We start from the raw sequence: 22,163 nt of genomic DNA, 5'->3' as shown, positions 1-22,163 counted from the left end.
TAATTCCAGGGAACACTGTGCTCAAACTCCTCAGGACTGCCAGGGACAGCAAGTGTGGGTCCTGAAACCTGGACTCATGCAGCCCAAACTGCTCCCGGCCAACACCCAGGCTCGGTGAAGAGACAGGACAGTCTTTAGAAACAGCTCTTTTATGTTGTGGGCCCTCATTTGACACAGGCTCTTCTTTCACGTTTCCCTTAAAATGCTTAGAGCCATTGGGACAATTGTGTCCTCTCCTTTTTAGCAAAAACACACCACTTGCTTTCAGGAAGGAGAGGAAGGGCACTGTAGGGTCCTTGTTGCCTTGTACATCAGAGAGCATCTGTTCTGTCCTCAGGACTGGGAGACCCGTGGGAGGACGCGCTGCCCCGTTCTCTCCGGCTTGTCTAGTGGCAGTGGTGACTTGACCTGAGAGGCAGTGATTTCCTGCTCTAAGTTTACCCTGCAACTGCCAGTCCTATTGGTAGGTCACAAGCATCAGGGTTTATTCTTTGGTCCTTTTAACAGGTGAGAAACGGCAGAGTCCACGGAGTCAGATGCTTCGGTCAGGAGCGTGTTCCCCGAGTTTCTGGTTTAGAAGCAGCCGCCCGGCCCTCCCCTGTCCCAGCGGGCTCGGGGAAGGCTCCGCCGGCGGCGACCGGGGCGTCAGGCGGCACTCACCGCGGAGGTCGGCGCGGTCCTGGCTGTGCGGGCCGGGGTCCCCGGGCCCCGGGGCGCACAGGCGGCGCAGCAGCAGGCGGTAGTGGCGCAGGCGCTGCAGCGGCTTCAGCAGGAAGGCGTTGAACGGTAGGTAGCAGACCTTCTGCAGCTCGAAGTCGCGGCGCAGCGCCTCCAGCCTCCGCAGGCGCCGGCTGGCCGCCTCCAGCTCTGTCAGGACCTCCTGCAGCTGCTGGAAGTGGCCGGTGAGCGCCTGCGGGCAGGACGGACTTAGCGGCGGCGCGCGCCCCGGCCCTGCCCGGCCAGCCCCTCGGAGCCGCGCCCCCGGGGGGCTGCCCCAGAACGTGCGTCTCAGCTGACCGCACAGGCGGCCGCCGGGCCAGGTAAGCGCTATCAAACGGTGCGCGCGTGTGGGTCTAAGCTCACGCCACCTCCGGGACGCGCTCACAGTACGCCCTGAGAACCGAAAGCCGGGAGGCGCGTCCGGGGAAAACGCGCTCACCTCACGCCTAAAAGGGGCGCCTAGGCCCCTGCGGGGCGGGGCCTCAGGGGGTGGGGCGGAGCCCGGCGGAACCTGAGGGGCGGGGCAGGGTTTGGGCTGGAAGCCTCCGGGAGGAGCGCACGGCGAGTCGCGCGAGAGCCAGGGCCCCAGTGCTGGGATAGCGGGCGGCGCAGCCGCAGGTGAAGCTGGTACCTCGGGCTCCCAGTGTTCGGGGCCCGAGCGTGCGGGAGCAGCTGCACCGGCCTCCCGGCTCTGAGGGGCGCGGGCTGAGGGAACCCTGGCCAGGCAGGAGGCAGCCCTGCGGGGCGCTGTCGATCCTGAGGGGCGTTTGTCCTGAAGAGACTGCCATTGGGGTGGGGGAGGCAGCTCCGAGAGGACCTAGCCTGAAGGGAGCTCTGCTCTGAGGGGGCACTGACCTGAGGAAAGCCCGTCCTGGAAATAGCGCTCCGAGGAACACGGCTCAGAGGGGCTCGTGTCTTGACTGAGAGGAAGACGGCTTAGAAGGGCTTGTGTCCTGACCTGAGGGCAGAGCTGACCTGAGGGGAAGTCTGTCCTGCCTTTTGTTGTTCTAAGGAGAACACTCTCCTGAGGAGGAAGCTGGTGTCCCCACCACCAGCTGCTACGCTCAGAGCCTCACACAAGCCCACACTACCTTTAACTGAAGCATGTTCCTGAGCAGGATGTCCCCGATGCGCTGGTGACTGCCTGTGGCCTGGGTGCTAGAAGATTCCTCCCTGGAGCAGAGGGACAAATGAGGTCAAAACCTTGGACAGCTTGTGAGAAATGCTCTTTTCACTGCTAGTGTGATGGCGAGTCCCAGGCTCGAAACAGCACCCAGAGGCTTTGAGGGGGAGGCCATACTTGACAGAGACTGTTGTCATATCTTGACCATCCTTGATATGGTAGTGACCAGGCAAAAAAGGATCATCTCCTGAGACTAGAGATCTCTTCAAGAAAATGAGAAATACCAAGGGAACATTTCATGCAAAGATGGGCACAATAAAGGACAGAAACGGTATGGACCTAAAAGAAGCAGAAGATGTTAAGAAGAGGTGGCAAGAATACACAGAAGAACTGTACAAAAAAGGTATTCATTAAAAAAAAAAAAAAAAAAGGGCTTCATGACCCAGATAACCATGATGGTGTGATCACTCACCTAGAGCCAGACATCTTGGAGTGTGAAGTCAAGTGGGCCTTAGGAAGCATCACTACAAACAAAGCTAGTGGAGGTGATGGAATTCCAGCTGAGCTATTTCAAGTCCTAAAAGATGATGCTGTGAAAGTGCTGCACTCAATATGCCAGCAAATTTGGAAAACTCAGCAGTGGCCACAGGACTGGAAAAGGTCAGTTTTCATTCCAATCCCAAAGAAGGAAATGCCAAAAATGTTCAAACTACCACACAATTGTGCTCATTTCACATGCTAGCAAAGTAATGCTCAAAATCCTTCAAGCTAGGCTTCAATAGTACATGAACCGAGAACTTCCAGATGTACAAGCTGGATTTAGAAAAGGCAGAGGAACCAGAAATCAAATTGCCAACATCCATTGGATCATAGGGCTTCCCAAGTGGTGCAGTGGTAAAGAATCTGCCTGTCCAATGCAGGAGACACAGGAGATGTGGGTTTGATCCCTGGGTTGGGAAGATGCCCTGGAGAAGGAAATGACAACCCACTCCAGTATTCTTGCCTGGAAAATTCCATGGCAAGAGGAGCCTAGTGGCCTACAGTCCACAGGGTCGCAAAGAGTCAGATATGACTGAGAGTGCACCAAAGCATATAGTATATTATAAAAAGTGTAGTTGGATCATAGAAAAAGCAAGAGAATTCCAGAAAAACATCTGCTTTGCTGACTATGCTAAAGCCTTTGACTGTGTGGATCACAACAACTGTGGAAAATTCTTAAAGAGATGGGAATACCAGAGACCTTACCTGCTTCCTGTATGCAGGTCAAGAAGCAACAGTTAGAACTGGACTTAAAACTACAGACTGGTTCAGAATTGGGAAAGGAGTACATCAAGGCTGTGTATATTGTCACCCTGCTTATTTAACTTCTATGCAGTTGCTGCAAAATGCTAGGCTGGATGAAGCACAAGCTAGAATCAAGATTGCTGGGAAAAATATCAATAACCTCAGATATGCAGATGACACCACCCTAGTGGCAGAAAGTGAAGAGGAACTAAAGAGCTTCTTGATGAGGGTGAAAGAGAAGAGTGAAAAAGCTGGTTTAAAACTCAGCATTCAAAAAACTTAAGATCATGGCATTCTGGTCCCATCACTTCATGGCAAAGAGATGGGGGAGAAATGGAAACAGTGACAGACCATTTTCTTGGGCTCTGAAACCACTGTGGATGGTGGACTGCCACCATGAAATTAAAAGATGCTTTCTCCTTGAAAAAAAGCTATAATAAACCTAGACAGCATATTAAAAAGCTGAGACATCACTTTGTCAACAAGGTCTGTATCAGTTCAGTTGCTCAGTCATGTCTGACTCTGTGACCCCATGGACTGAAGCACGCCAGGCCTCCTTGTCCATCACCAACTCCCAGAGTTTGCTCAAACTCATGTCTATCCAGTTGGTGATGCCATCCACCAACTCATCCTCTGTCTTCCCCTTTTCCTCCCACCTTCAATCACTCCCAGCATCAGGGTCTTTTCCAGTGTGTCAGTTCTTTGCATCAGGTAGCCAAAGTATTGGAGTTTCAGCTTAGCATTTGTCCTTCCAATGAGTATTCAGGACTGATTTCCTTTAGGATGGACTGGTTGGATCTCCTTGCAGTCCAAGGGACTCTCAAGAGTCTTCTCCAGCACCACAGTTCAAAAGCATCAATTCTTTGGTGCTCAACTTTCTTTATGGTCCAACTCTCACATCCATACATGACTACTGGAAAAATCATAGCTTTGACTAGATGGACCTTTGTCAGCAAAGTAATGTCTCTGCTTTTTAATATGCTGTCTAGGTTGGTCATAGGTTTTCTTCCAAGGAGCAAGCATCTTTTAATTTCATGGCTGCAGTCACCATCTGTAGTGATTTTGGAGCCCAAGAAAATAAAGTCTCTCACTGTTTCCATTGTTTCCCCATCTATTTGCCATGAAGTGATGGGACTGGATGCCATGATCTTCATTTTTTGAATGCTGAGTTTTAAGCCAGCTTTTTCACTCTCCTCTTTCACTTTCATCAAGAGGCTCTTTAGTTCCTCTTCACTTTCTGCCATTAGAGTGGTGTCATCTGCATATCTGAGGTTATTGATATTTCTTCCAGCAATCTTGATTCTAGCTTGTGCTTCATCCAGCCCAGCATTTCGCATGATGTACTCTGCATAGAAGTTAAATAAGCAGGGTGACAATATACAACACAGCCTTGACGTACTCTTTTCCCAATTTGGAACCAGTCCATTGTTCCATGTCCGGTTCTAACTGTTGCTTCTTGACCTGCATACAGATTTCTCAGGAGGCAGGTAAGGTGTTCTGGTATTCCCATCTCTTTAAGAATTTTCCACAGTTTGTTGTGATCCACACAGTCAAAGACTTTAGCATAGTCAATGAAGCAGAAGTAGATGTTTTTCTGGAATTCTCTTGCTTTTTCTATGATCCAAACAGATGTTGGCAATTTGATCTCTGGTTCCTCTGCTTTTTCTAAATCCAGCTTGTACATCTGGAAGTTCTCAGTTCACATACTGTTGAAGCCTGGCTTGGAGAATTTTGAACATTACTTTGCTAGCATGTGAGATGAGTGCAATTGTGCAGTAGTTTGAACATTCTTTGGCATTGCCTTTCTTTGGGATTGGAATGAAAACTGACCTTTTCCAGTCCTGTGGCCACTGCTGAGTTTTCCAAATTTGGTGGCATGTTGAGTGCAGCACTTTAACAGCATCGTCTTTTAGGATTTGAAATAGCTCAGCTGGAATTCCGTCACCTCCATTAGCTTTGTTTGTAGTGATGCTTCAAGGCCCCTTTGATTTTGCTCTATAGGATGTCTGGCTCTAGGTGAGTGATCATGCCATCGTGGTTATCTGGGTCATGAAGATCTGCTTTGTATAGTTCTTCTGTGCATTCTTGCCACCTCTTCTTAATATCTTCTGCTTCTGTTAGGTCCCATACCATTTCTGTCCTTTATTGTGCCCATCTTTGCATGAAATGTTCCCTTGGTATCTCTAATTTTCTTGAAGAGATCTCTAGTCTTTCCCATTCTATTGTTTTCTTCTATTTCTTTGCATTGATCACTGAGGAAGGCTTTCTTATCTCTCCTTGCTATTCTTTGGAACTCTGCATTCAGATGGATATATCTTTCCTTTTCTCCTTTGCCTTTCACTTCTCTTCTTTTCTCAGCTATTTGTAAGGCCTCCTCAGACAACCATTTTGCCATTTTGCATTTCTTTTCTTGGGGACAGTCTTGATCACTGCCTCCTGTACAATGTTATGAACCTACGTCCATAGTTCTTCAGGCACTCTGTCAGATCTAATCCCTTGAATCTATTTGTCACTTCCATTGTATAATTGTAAAGGATTTGATTTAGGTCATACCTGAATGGTCTAGTGGTTTTCCCTACTTTCTTCAATTTAAGTCTGAATTTTGCAATAAGGAGTTCGGATCTGAGCTGCACAGTCAGCTCCCGGTCTTGTTTTTGCTCACTGTATAGAGCTTCTCCATCTTTAACTGCAAAGAATATAATCAATCTGATTTCGGTATTGGCCATCTGGTGATGTCCATGTGTAGCGTCGTCTCTTGTTGGAAGAGGGTGTTTGCTATGATCAGTGTGTTCTCTTGGCAAAACTCTGTTAGTCTTTTCCCTGCTTCATTTTGTACTCCAAGGCCAAACTTGCCTGTTACTCCAGGTATCTCTTGACTTCCTACTTTTGCATTCCAGTCTCCTATGATGAAAAGGACATCATTTTGGTCCACACAGTCAAAGCTATGGTTTTTCCAGTAGTCATGTATGGGTGTGGGAGTCCGTATAGTCAAAGCTATGATTTTTCCAGTAGTCATGTATAGGTGTAAGAGTTGGACCATAAAGGTTGAACACCAAAGAATTAATGATGTCAAACTATGGTGCTGGAGAAGTGTCTTGAAGTCCTTTGAACAGCAAGAAGATCAAACCATTCAATCCTGAAGGAAATCAACCTTGAATATTCACTGGAAAGACTGATGCTGAAGCTGAAGCTCCAATACTTTGGCCACCTGATGCGAATAGCTGACTCATTGGAAGAGATCCTGATGCTGGGAAAGATTAAGGGCATGAGGAGAAGGTGGTAACATATGATGAGATGGTTGGATAGCATCACCAACCTGATGGACTATGAGTTTGAGCAAACTCTGGGTGACGGTGAAGGGCAGGGTAACCTGGTGTGCTGCAGTCCATGGGTTGCAAAGAGCTGGACATGACTGAGTGACTGAACAACAAAATTCTCTCTTCTGGAACAGGATGAATGAAAGCAACTTATGATTCTACTAACATCTGTTTCAATGAAATAATGACTCCTATGAAATACTTCCCGAAGATGGAAAGCTCCTTAGAGCAGTAATGGTGGAGGTGCCAGAGGAGGGGGGTGGGGGGTGTGCAGGGCATTACCAGAGCGCCAGCCTCTGCTCCACCTCACGAAGGAAGCCTCTGTGGAGCTCGTAGATGGGGTCAATGTTGGAGAAGAGCAAGGTCATCAGGTCTGCAGGCATGGCGTCCGCCTTGACCACCGCGCTCCGGAACCACTGCCAGAAGAGCTCAGGGTGACCCAGGAACCTCACACCTTAGGAAATGCAGCACTGACCACAGAGCCTCCACAAGGACAGCTCAGATCAGTGCTACAGCCAACCTCTAGGCTGATCACCCAGTTTTCACAATATAGGAAAACAATTCTGGATGAAAAGCTTCAAAGGAATATGTTGCCAGGTTTACAAAAATTGGACCCAGTACTGATCTAATTAGACATGTTTTAAGCCAAATATATTTAACAGAACATATATGACTCAGCTGGTAAAGAATCCGCCTGCAATGTGGGAGACCTGGGTTCGATCCCTGGGTTGGGAAGATCCCTTGGAGAAGGGAACAGCTACCCACTCCAGTATTCTGGTCTGGAGAATTCCATGGACTGTATAGTCCACGGGGTCACAAAGAGTCGGACACAACTGAGTAACTTTCACACCTCACACACTTCACAAACATAGACATCCATACGCAGATTTCATGACGGCCAAGAGCAGTTTATCAGGAGGGATTCTGTCTCTGACCTAGATTTAAGAAGTAGTCAGAAAATCAAAACAAAGGATTTATGTTTCATACCACGGTAATAACTTCTAAATCCTTCAGGTATGTTCGTTCTGTGGCGAGAATCTCCTTTGCTATGAAATATGCCTCGTCTGCAGGCACGCACTGCAAAAAGCGCAGACAGTGTGAGTGTATGTCTGCCGGCCATGTCACCGACGGTCCTAACACGGCACGTCTTCTGCTGAAGTTAACACTGTTGTGTGATCTTCACATGAAATTCCTGAGTCACTTCTGAGTAAAAATATAAGCCCAGTTTTATCTCCCTCAGATGTTTTTGTCATATTATGTTATTCTTTTTGAGAAAATAATTGCTGCTTAAACAGCAGCAAACACAGAAACTAATTACTCATTTTGTGATGAAATTATTGTTCTGATATCACTCGCAGGACTGCAGCTGGTTAACACACAAATATAGGCACACCTCAGAGAAACTGTTGGTTGGGTTCCAGACCGCCACAATAAAGCAAACATTACAGTAAAGTGGATCAAATAAACATGCAGGGGCAAGTCCACGGCGGCAGAACCCTCTGGAGCGGGAAGGGTAGGGCTGCACCCCACCCTGAGCAAGTCAAGGTCTGCTTGATGGCCCCTCCTCCGTGCTTTCCCACCTGGCGCTCGCCCGGTCCCACTCCTTCTGCACGCTCACCCTCTGCTCCTCCACCAGGTGGAAGACTTGGGGCTGACCCTCCCGTGTCAACTGTGGCAACAGGTACCTGGGAAGTGCCAAGTGCAGAGGTTCCTGCCCTTGAGCGGACAGTCTCTCAGGAGGAAACAGGTAGGAAGCAACTCTAGCTACTGAGGAAGTGACCCCTCCGGGCAGCAAAGTGCACATGACAGGGAGCAGGTGGGGTGGAAGGTGGGCAGTCAGGGCCAGCTCAGGGGCCAAGGATGGGGGCGGGTACGAGGCAAGAGAAGTGGTCGCCGGCAGGAAGGCAGGGTCTTTGGGGGCCTATCTGAGCACATGATGGCGTGCTGGCCCCAGGGTGAGTCTGGGGGCTGGGGCTGCTCAGGAGGTGCAAGGGAGGTGAGCCAGGGTGGGGGGGGCTCCCACACATCCTGGAGGTCCAGGCCCAGGTGGGTGGAGGAGGTGAAAGAGTGCGGGAAGGGTGAGAGTCCAATGCTGCAGGCGATCAGCTTGGGGACGAAGTGTGGTGGGGTCTGAGGCGTGCTGGGAAAGGGAGGCTGGGGGCTGGGGCTTCTCCCTGGGGCCTGAGACCAGCTCCTCTGCGGGCGGCGAGTCAGGACGAGAAAGCCTGGAGGGAAAAGCCCCGTCCAGGAGGGAGCGCCCCTGGGAGGTGGAGGTGCCCGGAAACAACCACGGCAGCATCACTGCCACGGTCACAGCCACACAGCAGGCGTCACCAGTTACTGACGGGGGGCTGCCAGCAGCAGGGCGGTCAGCAGTGGCTCGTGGATGCCAGCCTGGGTAACCAGGGCCAGCCCCGGATTTCCAGATCAAAGGGCAGCTTCTAGGAAACTCAGTGGGGAGAAAGCAAAACATTGCTGCTCTGCCAGCTACACCCCTAAGGTCAGGGCCCAGGTCAGGGCAGAGGGAGGGGCCAGGCTTTATTCCCACAGAGCCTGAGGGGAGCCCGCCAATAGGCAGAGGAGCACCTGTTAGAAAGGGAGCACAAGCTCCGTTTCAGGCTGTCCCAGTACCGTGGGGCCTCACCAATTCTCACACAGTTAGTGGGAGACGCTGGTAGGGAAGGGGTTTCAGGCAGCAAGCTGGTACTGGGCTGCGGGAGAGGGCTGGTCAGCTCCCCACCTCCACCCCTATCCCCGAGCTGGGCAGCCAGACGCTGATGCTGGAGCCCAAGGCCAGGCCGGTGGATGCCAAGGCTCCCAGACCCTGTGCTCCACCATGGGGCTGAGGAACATGGAGGCGGCCCCAGCCCTGCCGAGGGAGTCATCAGGGAAACTGGGGCTCCCTGCCTACAGCTGGGGGGCTCCAAGGCCAGGGTGCCCCTGCTTTAGGCCACAGCCTTGCTCGCGAGTGGCGTCTCTCCTTGGCCCCCAGCTCTCTGCCTGCCAACCTCGCTCCTGCCCGACACTGAACCTGCAGGTGGGGGCCTCACCTTCCGCCACGTGCCCAGCCCCGGGATGCCCCTCCAGGACCACCTCAGCCACCAGTCCCTGCTCCCCTGACCCCCCGGCCCCTCCCAGCTCCTCCACCGTTAAACTGAAGCCAGCAGTTCAGGGAGCGGCGAGGCTGAGGTCTTCGGGATCCAGCCCCACAAGCAGAACCGACGGATGCCAGGACCCGTGACAACAGCGGGGAGGCCCATCATGGTGGAAGCCCCCAGAGGTGAGGGGAGGGTCTCAAGACTGGGGCACCCGCCCCCCCCGCCCCCCTTCCCAGCAGTAAGCCCCCCGGGGGCGCCCACCTTGCGTCTCGGCTCCTCCCGGTTGTCCATCCCGGCTCCAGCAGCGTCACTGAGGACGGGGCCCAGGAGGGGGCTGAGGCCCCGCGCGGCCAGGCCCAAGGGGCTCAGGCCCGGCGGGCTTCTCTGGGTGGAGGGAGAAGGCAGAGGACTCTCCGCTGGAAGGCCTGGAAGTGAACGGGTGATGGGGGGCGATGAGGAAGAGAGCGCCCGAGGGGCAGCGCCGCCACCAGGCCCTTCTGGGCGCCACGGCGGCGGGCGCGGCTCAGTGCGACCCCGCTTCCCCAGGGAGCCTCCAGGGCGGCCTGGCCCGGGGCCCAGGGTTCTGGGAGATTGGCCGCCACAGAGCGGGGAGGGCACTGCAGGTGTGCGAGGAGGAGGACAGGTGTGCTGAGGCCAATTCACTAACCCTGCACCAGAATGCTGCGTCACATGGAGTTACCATACGGTTTTCTACACCCCTGAATTGTTCATTAACAAGGACTTTAATCTGGTGTTCTAGAACACACCACAAAAGCAGAAGAAGCACTCAGTTTTTTCCCTTCTTCAAGTAATGTTTGCTCTTGACTAGATTGCGGCCAAGTTTTGACCCCATTCTATTTCCTCCAACATTTTGTAATACAAAATTATCTTATCTATTTAAAAAAATCCTCAAAGGTTTATTTATAATGTTTTACTATGAGAAATTAGTGATTTCTATGAGAAATTAGATATTAAATGAGAAGGTAGAAATTAAATGCCAAATTTGAGTTACCTTAAAGCAGGGGTTTAAGAGAAGATATTTAACTGGTGATTGAAAGCAACCTAAGATAGCCTAACAAGTGCAGTGTGCAAGAGGTGTGTGTGCAAGAGGTGTGTGCAGGGGGCGGGTGAAGAGAGCTCCCACAGCGCAGCCCCGCAGCGCACCCCTCCTCCCAGCGGCCTGAGGTGGAGGTGGCCCGGTTTCACATTGACAAGCTCAGAGCCCTGGGGAGCAGGAGCCGGGACCCCACCCAGGACTTCCGGGGACAGGCTCCCCAGGCCGGACGGCAGAGCTGACCTCTGGGCTTCTCACACCACACTGATTTCAGACACGGACAAATGTTCACTGACATCAGAAAACCCGGACAGCGTAAGAACAGAAATGGTTAGAATCAGTTTATTAAAATCTGCTTTTATTACATGTTTAAATCAGCTAAACCACCTTAAAATAATGTGACTTCCCCATGTCCCCTCGCACCACACCAAACCCACGAGGTCACCTCTGCCCAAACACAGCTGCTTCGACCGGAGGAGAGGCTCGCTCCCCAGACAAGCTGTGAGGATCACACTCCAGAGTCCCTTCTGTCCCTCCTTAGCCTGGAACCGTATGACGAGACACCGTGACCCACTGAAAATTCAGAAGAGAGTATAGAAACGGAGGCTTGAGAAGGAGGGGACACATGAACGTGGACGGCTGAATCACATTCTCGTACGGCAGAGACCAACAAAATACTGCAAAGCGACCGTTCTTCAATCAAAACGAAAACCAAAAAGCGTGCTCACAAGGTGAATGCTGGTTCTCCCCAGGCCTGTTGTTCCCTGAGTGAGGGCCAACGCTCATGCTCACTGGTCCCCAGAGCATGTCCAAGGGGCGACCCAGCATCCTCCTGCCCCACGCAGCCCTCCTCCATGAGGGGCCACCCACAGGAAGCTTGTAGTGCTGTTTACCAAAAGTCTCGCACAAAGACTTTATTTTTAAACAGCAGAAGGTGACAGGTGAGGAGCTGGTGGTGGCACTGAAACCTCCTATAGATGGGCCAGGGTGGGCAGGAGTGTGCTTGGCGGGGGGCTGACAGGTGGGCGACGGTAGCTCAGGGCGGGCGGCTTGTTTGGAATCAACCGTTTGGCTTCTGCGAGTGGTTAGAGCCACCATCTGGTATTGTCGCTGTGGGCACGGCCGTCCTTGTATCTGTGGTCTCTACATCTGAGGGTTTAATCAGCGAGGACTGAATTTATTCGGGGGAAAACGTTCCAGAAAGCCCCCGAAAGCAGCACGTGAATGTGCTGCCCGGGCAGACGTCTACACTGTTTACACCTGTTCAGAGCACTGTTGGTGCAGCGGGTGCTGTGCTCCATGGAGAGACGGTTTACAGTGTCTGGGCGCGCAGGTGGGCCGTGTGTGAACGCCACGCCTGTTCTCAGGAGGGCCCCTCCTGCAGGGGGCATGCTCTCTCGGGGTCCTGGAGCCAGTCCTGTAACTACCGGGCAACACTGTACTTGCTATTCTGCAAAAACTGCCAGCTCATCCTCTACTGACCAGACTAACAGGCATCACAACCTGGCATTGGACATTTATTTCTATTAAATCTGTCAGCTGCAGTGAAACGTTGCAGGTCCTACCTACATCCGTTTTGTCAACTCAGATGCCAGGAAATGAGGTGAATACATCTGTGGGGAGCTGCTCTCAGGCACGTGGCAGGAAACGTGTAAGCACCCACACTCGAGGCTCTGGAGCGTGCGGGCCACTGTCCCTGTCGTGGCGTCCCCGTGTGGGGCTGTGGCTCTGCCAGCCATTTCCAGGAGGGCCTGGGGTGTGTGAACACTGCTCTGGACCCTGTGATGACATGACCGTAGAAAGTCCTGTCCACGCAGATGACCTGCATTAGTATACAGGCTAACAGGCAGACGGGCAGCTCAAGCATTTTTAAGGTGCTAAACGTCACGTTTCAGGTTCCAGAGTATGTGTGGCCCTAACTGACATGGTAAAGAATCTTAAACATCTGTGAATGCCAACTCCTGTGTGCAAGGTCCTGTACTGGAAAACAGCCAGGCCGGGGCAGTGCAGCTGAGTGACGGGAGTCTTGCTCCAGGACCGACTGCTCACGTACGGGGTACGCTCCTGTCCCCCTGCAGCCTTGGGGACCCCCAGATCCTGCAGATGGGCCACGTCTGCAAATGGCATGTCATGACAGGGTCCAAAAGCAAATGACTGGAGTGGGCGGACAGCTGCTGCCCACCCAGAAGTCCCGACAGGCTCTGCTCTCAAAGCTGCAGGGCCAAGGCCTGAGTGTCTTCAAAAAACCACTGAAAATGTAAACTTTCATTTAAAACGGTCAGCAGGAAGCCACTCTGGAAGAGAGTTTTCTCTGTGGACTCTACTTCCAGTCGTTCCTAAGAATCCTCTTACAGGGTCAACGCCGTTTTGAGAAGCGCAGTCGTCTTCTCCTGGAACCTTCTCCTGACTGTCTGACCAGGTGACAAAAGAGAAATGTCACATTTAGATGGGAAGCTCAGCTACTTTCACCTCATAGCTTTCAATTCTCTCCTTCAAAATCCGGTAAGTAAATTATCTTGAAACCTGGTGCCTAATAGTGGAACAAGAATCAGCTCCGGTGTGGAAAAGTCAAGGTCGAGTCTGAAGGTTAAGGTGGAGGGAGCAAGAGGCAGCTGCGCCTCAGTGGCCAGAATGGTGACCACTACTCCCAGAAGAGAAGGGGAGCGCTGATCTCCCTACACTCCAGGGAAACAACCCTGGGAGCTGGCGGAAGCCAGGCCTGGCTCCACGTCTGGCCCAGGGTGTTGAGAGTCACTTTCGCTCAAAATCGGCTCATAAAGTAAAAGCTGCTCTGAGGGGTCCAAGCGCCGGCTCCCCTTCCTCCTGCTCTGTGTCTGTCCTCCCGAGGCTGACACCACAGTCTGCCCATGGCCTCGATACTCAGGGGTGATGTCTACGTGCACAGCATGCCCGGGGCATCTCCCGGGGTTTCCTTCTAAGTAAACACGACTCTTTCCTTGTTGAGGGAAGTGAGCATCCCAACCCACAGCTCAGTCCCACTCTGGGCTGACTATCCGGGGTCTTCTCTGTGGGACACTCCAGCTGGCCCAGGGAGCAGGCTCTAATAAATGACACCTTCTGTCTGAAGCTTGAGAAGCTGTGACTTAATGATCCTCTGGACCACTGGAGCGCTGGAGGCAAGGTCCCCGAAAGAAAGCACTCCTGTACAGTAGGCGATCTGCAGGGACGCTCCTGGAGAGGGAGATGCGGCCTGAGTGGATGCTCCTGGAGAGCAAGGCCACACGGCTTTTACGCTCCTGACTGCTTGCCCTGGGGACTGACCAGGCTCACCCCTGGGGGCGCCAGCACAGAGGCACCAGTCAGGGACGGGGCCGGAGTCACGGGAGGGACCCACGCCCCCGTGACCCACTGTCCTCTCCTCTGAAGGCCAAGACTGCCCGCTGCAGGCTCCCGGGGAGTGTGGGCCCACAGGGGCCGGTCCAGAGCTGCCCGGTGCCCCCCTCAAGCCCACCACACTGGGTGCTAGGTGCCCCCAGACCCTGGAGAGGAGGCGCCCCTCCCCAAGGCCCACCTTGCTGGGCACTCTCCTCAGCCGGCCCCCGGGATCCGCTGTCTGTGACGCCAGAGGCTGGAGAGGCGGGCGGCTCCTGGAGGTGCAGAGAGCTGTTGGTGCCCAACAGGGGCCCAGAATCTGAGCAGCTGCCTCACTTTGGTCCAAGGATCGTATTGTGGGGGGCGTCTAGCTGACTGCGGGGAGGCAATAATGGCCTCGTTTTCAGAAGACGCCAATAGCACGTGTTCTGTGCCCAAGGACCATGTGTTTCCTCCCCAGCATGGAGGCTCGTGCGGGCCCCGAGCAGCAGCCCGCCGGCTCCCTGCACTGCCCTTATGTGCCGATCACAGGGGCCACGCAGGCCCGAGCAGGGCCGCTCAGGAAGGCGAGAGGCTCCCCCGCTGGCCTCCTGTAGGGAATCACCCCCCACGGCCACAGTGAGACAGTCCGAGGGCACTGTGGGGCCGGCTGCCTGCAGTCACAGATGGACAGACATCAGTGGGACTGTAGGCGACAGGGGCTGCTTCAGGGGTGGGGTCGTCAAACGAGACGACCTTCAGTGCAGGTAAATCAAACCACAGGCGAGCAGAGGAGAGAAAGCTAAAAAGGCACTAAGATCTGTAGCAAACGCGCCCTTATTTTATTGAGTAAACAAAAGATTTCTGAGTCAGTACATATCTGCAAATGCATAAATGGCAATTTCAATGGGAAACAAACTTTTAAGAACCACAAGCCAGGCAACGTCAACATGTCTTTAAAGAATAAGCAAGTTCAGATTCACAGGGAAACGCCAGCCCTTTCCTCCTCACTCGTGGGAACATGACATGTTCATGCAAAAGGCGGCACCAGGGGACGCAGCTGGCGGGCAGGAGCTCTGGCCCGGGACGAGGCTGGCACGGCCCCCGCGCCCCTCCATAGCCTTGAGAATAGACGCGAGAATGCCCGCTTCGGGTGCCACTGGGATCTGGCCGTGTCCCTCCCTGTTCTAAGGTGGGTTTGGTGACTCTGTGAACAGGGCGGGCCCTGCAGACACAGACCTGGTGTCCGCGTCGTGCCACGGGGTTGTGGCCCGAGTGCCTGGAGGATCAAGTGTAGCCTGCCGGGCATTCAGCCACCCTCACGGCATTGGGAGATGTGTCTGCGTTGGAAATCGCCATGACTTGGCTGAGACGACCGCAGGAAGAGCCAAGGGCTTTCACAGCAGGCTGTCTGCACAGCTTTTACTGCCCACAGCTCGATCATTACCAACCACAGTCTTAGAAACACAGGTTACCTGGGAGAAGGGCTGCGGGGATTCCCGTGACACGAGAAGGCACGTGGGTGCACAGCACCCGCCTCTGTGCAGCCGGCCTGGCCAGCATGAGAGCTGATGGAAGGGAGCGTCCCCGGAAGCAGAGTTGGGGCCGCGCTCCCGGCAGGAGTGTGCAGGCGAAGCACCGACACGTCAGCGGAGGCTGCCGGTGCCACCAGCGCCGGAAGATGCCCACACCTGCAGAGACACTTGGGCAGCTCCTCATGGCATCGTCAACAGGCCCCTGCCCACGCGGGAACTCGACTTTCAGAAGAAAACTGACCTGTAAACATGGCTGTTCCACCAGGTGCAGCGGGAAAGGAGCATAAAACTCGGCCACGGACCCAGTGACAAACAACGCCGAGGTCTCTCCCCATGGCCAGCCACATCCTCGGGGCATGGGGTGCGGCCCCCTCACCTGTCCGCACACGCCCGGCTGGAACTCAAGACCACACATCGGGGGTGGGCTCTGTTGGAGCTGGAGCAGCTGCGTCCAGCACGCACCTGGCCCGAGGCAGGAGCCAGCGTTCTTACAAAGTGGAGCCCGCACAGCTCAGCGTGGCCGCGGGTGCCGGGTCTCCACAGGGAGCAGGTCCCCGTCAGCCCTGGCTGCTGTGCCTGGTTCTGCCTTCCCTGAACCGAACACTGAGTGGCCCCCCCAGGCAGGCGGAGAGGACACGGCCCGTCTCCATCGCAGGCTAACCCACCGCCCCCCCAGGCACAGCGGCCCTGGGGTCAGAGTCACGAAGGCTGTGGCACCCCCGCCCCAGGACCTGGGCCTTGGGGGGCTCCCTCAGGGTCTTGCGCAGCCAGATCAGACAAAACCACAACCTAATTAGTCCTGGGCAGCGTCTCAACTTAAAAAGCAGAGACAGGTATAAGGCACATGTTCCACTAAAGGCCAACGTGAATCCAAACCAGCACCACTCGAAAGGCACGATTGAGCTGAATGAGCACGCACGCTAGAGAATAAAGCTGCAAAGACGGAGTGGCCCCAAGGGCTGGCTGGGGACACGCGTCCTTCCTAACTCTGCTGCACAGCCTTCAACACTGTAACAAGCGCACCTTTTAATTTTTCGACGTTTAAAACGCAACAGTCAGAGAATCGGGGGGATGAAGAATACCCAGCCGTGATCACAAAATCTCTTCCTACACCAAAGCCTACCACCTGAGCCCTCGCCTCCCGGGCGGGTGGGGGTCGCCCCAGAAGGGAGCCCGGGAGTGCTCAGGGCACGTTCTCGTCAATTCGCTCTCCGGGAATCAGATTCTTCACGTTATTCTGCAAATCGAAAATGACTCTGTCCGACCTGGCCTGCACAAAGGGGCTACTGAAGAACAGGCTCACGTCTAGGGGCACTGCAGCCTCGGAGCCCCACGAGTCCGTGTCTGAGCTGCTCGAGTCCTCGGCCGTCGTGGGCGGGTAGCTCAGCTGCTCTAACTGGTCCACGATGTCTGAGAACTGGAAGGCCGAGCTGGCCTCGGAGCGCACGGAGCAGGCGGGGAAGTTGGCCATGGAGCTGGCCCCGGACGGGGGCGCAGAGCCGGGCGTGTGTGTGGACAGGCCGCTGGGCAGGGGCGCGTTGCTCAGCGAGCTGGCCTCGGACTGGTTGTTTCGGAGTGAGCTGGTGTCGGACGGGCTCAGCAGGCGCTGCATCAGGCTGGCCTGCGCCTTCACCTCCAGCAGCTCCGAGGTGTCCGAGGGGTGCGCGTCGCCGAGGCTGCCCTCCTCAAACTCAAAGCCACGCCCCCTGTCCCCGGGGGCCACCTCCGGGGAAGACCCCTCAGGGCTGGACGGGCTGGAGCCTGGGCCCAGGCTGCCGTAGGGGAAGGAGAAAGCCTCTGAGCCCCCGGCAAAGAAGGAGATGTCTGCAGGGTCATCATCTATGAACTCCTCGGACACCTGCAGCTGGGCGCTTGTCAATGTGAAAACCGGGCCCCCCCCGCGGCCCAGTGGGCTGCACAGGTGCACCCCCCTGGAGGAGGAGCCCCCGGTCAGGGGTCCCTCACCGCGGCCACTGCACCCCACAGCTGGGTGCCCCCTGCCCGTGCCCCCTGAATCTGGGCCTGAGGCGGGGCAGCTCAGCCCCTCAGGACTTCGGGGGCCACAGCTCCTCACGCCCCAACCGAAGTCGACACCTTGGTGAGGCTGGAGCGCAGGTGGCCGGGGGGGCTGGGCCGCGACCACGGAGCTCTTTTCTGCAGCCGGCCACCAGGCGCCGGGCGCGGGGGGCCCCGTCTCGGAGCTGCCGCCGCCGACCTGGGAATCATGCAGGCCCGGGGGAGCTGGAGGGGACGCGGGGGCTGAGCAGAAGGAGGTGGCTGTGGGCGACGGCGTCACAGGAGTCCTCACACCCTCGGAGAACGAGAGGCTCTGGGGCAGAATGAGAAGAAAGAAGGAGTGTGTGAGATGGCAGGTCACGTCGGAGAGGTGCATGGCTGGCCGGGCTCAGACGAGCCCACCACGCGCTCCTCTTAAGGCCCCTACAGGGGCGACGGTCAGACTGTTCCTCTACGAATAACAGAACTGAAGCTCTGTGAATGCAGATGTGGTCTGAGGTTGGCTCAGGAGTGCCTGTTGACTGTCCCTGTGACACCACTATTCTCTACGTGCTCGGTACCACACCAAGCACTAAGTCCCGAGTCTCCTTGGCACCTGGTCACCCTGAAGTTCCCTGGGACGTCTCTGGACACTGGCGTCCCCTGGGGCTGGGTGGCTGCAGATGGGCTGAGCCGCCCCTCACAGCTAGCAAGGTGCCCCTGACCCGCCGGGGCTGCTAGGGGATGAGATGCCTGGGTGTATCCAAAGGTGAGTTCTTTTAATTTCAAAGATTTAACAAGGGATTCCTAAATAGAAAACATACCCAGAAGAGTCAAAGAATGTTTTTATTTCAAAACCCAATTAAAAAAAAATTTGGGACACAGAAGTGTTAATATATGAACTGCAACTGGAGCTCTGTAAATACTATTAGAGTATAAATGATGAACTTGCAACAAAAATGAACACTGTGCAGTGATAAAAAATTATAAATATGAAACTATACAGGTGCACACAGAGAATTATGAAATAATATTACATGAAAAGAGCAAGAGCCTACGTAAGAACAGGCTCGCATGTGGCAGTCAACAGGCAAGCATGAAGGCGGGGGAGATGACCGCGAGGCAGATCGTGACACGGAGCCGGCGACGCCAGCCTCGCATCCGGCACCGTGGCCACATGTCACCTGTGGCACATGTGTGGGGGCCTGTGTGCGCCTGGCTTAGTAGCTGTGGTCATGCCAAATACTCAGGTGCACACATTTGCTTCTTGCTTTTTACCTTTAACGTAATAGCAAACTGTCCACTGAGCGAACACAGCTTCACTGAGCAAATCACCGCCCCCCCCACCCCTCCACAAGCTGGCATTATTATCACTTCACACTTTTATAAAAGTTGTATTTCTCAGCTGTTTTCCTGACAACAAAAAGCACTGTGTCCACTGCAGAAAACCAAGTCAGATGAGAAGCACAAGAAGATAAAAACTGCCTGGGGCCCGATCACTGGGAGATAACATTTGCTGCTGTGAGGGTTAGTCCCTCAAGCACCCAGTTGTCTTTTTAAATCAGGAAGAAGCTTCTCCACGGGTCACTGTGCAAACTGCCAGTGTCACTGCTAATGCTTCCTGAACGTGTCCCGCTCGGGCTCCACACTTCTGAAATGAGATTCTTAGTGGCTGTTGAGTCCCCCAACAGGTGGCCACACCCAGACCAGCACGGATGGCGGTCGCTGGGGTCACAAGCAACACTGTGACACGTGTCCACCCACAAAGCTCCCTCTTCACTCAGGACTCCTTTCTGCAAACAGGGTCCCAGGACTGGAACTTCCATGTAAATGGTGAGACTAACTTTAGGACTCCTGTTGCAACTATGCCAGGCTATTCCCTAAAAGGGGACCGGCGCCTACATCGGGTGCGTTTACGCAGAAGGACTAACCTGCCGTGGCAAGTCCACTTTGAGGGCACGGAGAGACATCCGGGTCTTGCTGTGTCTCCTGAAAACAGAGGACAGGCAGTGAGCCCCACGCCCCACTTGCCTGACCCCACCGCTTTTTTTTTTCTCATCTTCAGTGCATTTTCATGAAAATCGCATCATCAGAGGAGCTCCTAGAGCACACAGCGTTAGGGTGCAGGCCCCGTTTCTAAAGCAGCATGTGCTGCACCCTTGAGGAAGGACTCACATGAAAATGTGGCCAAGGGTTTGTAACATGCCCTGAGGCATCTAACTAGAAATGGCAGGATGACAGAAAAAAGGATGCAAACAAAAATACATGTCCAGAAGAGGTGAAATTAAGGAAGAGATCCACACTCACAGAAACAACATGAATTTTCAGATCCAAAGTCTAATACTATGAAAACCATCCTCTGTAAAAACACCACATCTGAGTGGAGTGAGGCAGACTGGAAGCAAAAAGTGTCATCTGCATCTGAACAACTTAAATGACAGTAAAACGCAAACCATTACCTTTAAATGAAACAGAAGAAAGAGAACTCAAGTGTCAAGACATGCACTGATGTAGCTGAAGTGCCTTTTACTCGAGCAAAGGTTAGGGTACCTAAAATACTGACTTAAACACCCACATTCTGTGTTACGAAGGTGAGAGAATTTACCTTTCATACGGAACCCTCTTCATCCCACCGTCTTTGACATAATCAGCAAGTTGTTTCTGAGTTCTTCCACTGCGAATGAAATTCAGATTTTACAGGAAAGAATAAACAGTAGTACACAGCACTAATTTTTCACAGAAGCAAAGGAAAAGTAAGACTTGCCCAGCCTCTGTCTTAAGTTTACACTTGCGCTGAAACAGCACGCTTTGCATTAACAGCAGGACCAACGTTGCAGACACCTGTCCGCAGGCCTCTCTTCCCACCACTCTGTGTGCTGAGCGTCCCCCGTGGCTCCGTGGCTGCAGCCCGCACGGAGTTCTCTGCCCGTGAACCACCCTCGCCCTGACTGGACGTTTGCGTTCTTGGCGCCACGACAAGGCCAACAGCTGCCCCCGGTGCGGCCGCCCACCTGTATCTGAAGGAGGAGCCTCTGCTGAAGAGGACGGCTTTAGCTTTCGGCTTCGGCTGATCAAAGAGTCTGAAGAAGGTGTGATGCTCCACACAGATCTTCCAGAAGTTCTTACATTCATCTCTGCTACCCAACACAAACTCCAGGGTGTCCTGGTAGGGCCCCTACGAGTGAAAGGCAAAGGTTCCAGTAACTACAGCAGGAAGAAAATCTAGGAAGACACAGGCTACTCCAAAGTTAAAAACTAGGAAGATTTTCTTTCTGAAAGTTGTGTATAGACTTCTGGTTCCATTTATATTTGAGAGGAGAAAAATATAGTGGTATATTTCTTTGTAGAAATATCAGAGAAGTGCCATCATCTAAATCACAAGGGCTAACATTTTGAAGTTTCTCTTTGAAACCTTTCCCCATGTTAGAGGAAACCAAGGCATCTTTTTGTGCTGGCTGACACATTTACCTGTCATCACTCAGTCACTTTCCTGTGGGTTTTCTGAGGGTGTTTTGGATGAGCAGGGCACAAAGGTTTTCAGGCTCACAAACATCACCATGAAGAAACTACTGCCTTATCTCATGGTTATTCCTTAGCATAAATTCCTAGAAATGTTATACTGAACTCAAAAACAATGCACATTTTTGGACATTGTGATGTTTATTACCAAATTACCTTACAAAAGAGTATAATATCAATACTTTAACTCCTATATTTAATCCTAAAAATCTAAGTGCTTAGGAATCGATATAAAACATAACCTCGCCAGGTGTAGAAATAGAGACAGTTCAGAATTTTGCACTAATTCTCTTATTTCCCTGTCTCTGTGGAATAACTGCCAAAAACATTTTTTTTAACTTGTAGAAGAAAAAAACTAGCCTTTTACTTGCATTTGTACATGTTCTTGGCATTCTTTATACTTCTCTTTCATTCTTAGAAGAAATATTTGAATAACAAACAGTTAAGCTATCTGTCCACACTTTCTGCACAAAATAAACACACTTGCAGGTCGCAGTGACCCTGGTTTGACAAAGCCCCCGCTAATCCAGTGCCTCTGAGAAGCTTAGGGGCGGCCCCTCCCGGGCTGGCCCAGGCTCTCGGCTCCCGGCTGGGGCTGAGCCGCAGCCCCCGGCCCCCCTGCCACAGCGGCTGGCTGAGCCGTCTCCCAGCTTCCTGGCGCTGTGGGCATGTAACACCATGAACATCTTAGAACTGTCTCAAGTGTTTGATTTTTCCTCCCATCAGACTGTATAGACATTTACGTTTGTCCCTTTTTACTAATTTCAGTAAATTCATATTTGATTATTAACTTATGGACAAATTGTAGTTATCAACTTATGGACAAGAGAAAGGAACATTCCTTTTCTGAAAGTCAAGGCTTCCTCATTTAGAACTATCGAAGGGTCAGTTTCGGAGACAGACACATGAGAACACTGGAAACACCCTCTGTTCACGCTGCACTGATTTGCTGCACAAACACTCTGTACCTCAGCTTTGGCACCCAAAGGAGGAGCAGCTGCAGGGAAGCTACGGTTCTCAGTGGCCTGGGAGCCCGTCAGCCGCGGACGCTCTCAGGCCGCCCAGCCACCTCTGGCTGCCGGCATACCCTGCGGGCGGGCCCCCCGGGCAGGTCTCCCCAGAGCCCAGCCCCAGCCAGCGATCCTGTCCTTACGTTCTCCTGTGTGTTATGCTGAAGTGATACACAAGTTATTAACAACTGAGCAG

General features: G+C 53.4%; 1 protein-coding gene across 6 annotated transcripts in view; it reads right to left on the bottom strand.

Moving 5' to 3' along the window:
• Nucleotides 1-22,163, bottom strand: part of FARP2 (FERM, ARH/RhoGEF and pleckstrin domain protein 2) — a 93,025-nt gene that overhangs the window by 9,842 nt on the left and 61,020 nt on the right. For all 6 annotated transcript variants that reach the window (XM_070463707.1, XM_070463708.1, XM_070463709.1 and 3 more), the window contains exons 10-18: nt 20,450-20,613; nt 20,044-20,112; nt 19,370-19,427; nt 17,538-17,772; nt 9,804-9,967; nt 7,432-7,521; nt 6,727-6,860; nt 1,812-1,893; nt 661-910 (exon numbers count right to left, since the gene is read on the bottom strand). In XM_070463707.1, coding sequence (XP_070319808.1) covers nt 661-910; nt 1,812-1,893; nt 6,727-6,860; nt 7,432-7,521; nt 9,804-9,967; nt 17,538-17,772; nt 19,370-19,427; nt 20,044-20,112; nt 20,450-20,613 — 1,246 coding nt within the window. The remainder of the gene's footprint in view (nt 1-660; nt 911-1,811; nt 1,894-6,726; nt 6,861-7,431; nt 7,522-9,803; nt 9,968-17,537; nt 17,773-19,369; nt 19,428-20,043; nt 20,113-20,449; nt 20,614-22,163) is intronic.

Source organism: Odocoileus virginianus, unplaced genomic scaffold (assembly GCF_023699985.2).
Source record: "Odocoileus virginianus isolate 20LAN1187 ecotype Illinois unplaced genomic scaffold, Ovbor_1.2 Unplaced_Contig_5, whole genome shotgun sequence".
In the NCBI taxonomy this organism is placed as follows: domain Eukaryota; kingdom Metazoa; phylum Chordata; class Mammalia; order Artiodactyla; family Cervidae; genus Odocoileus; species Odocoileus virginianus.
The sequence above is the reverse complement of the archived record's forward strand: the minus strand, read 5'-3'. Positions and strand labels throughout refer to the sequence as shown.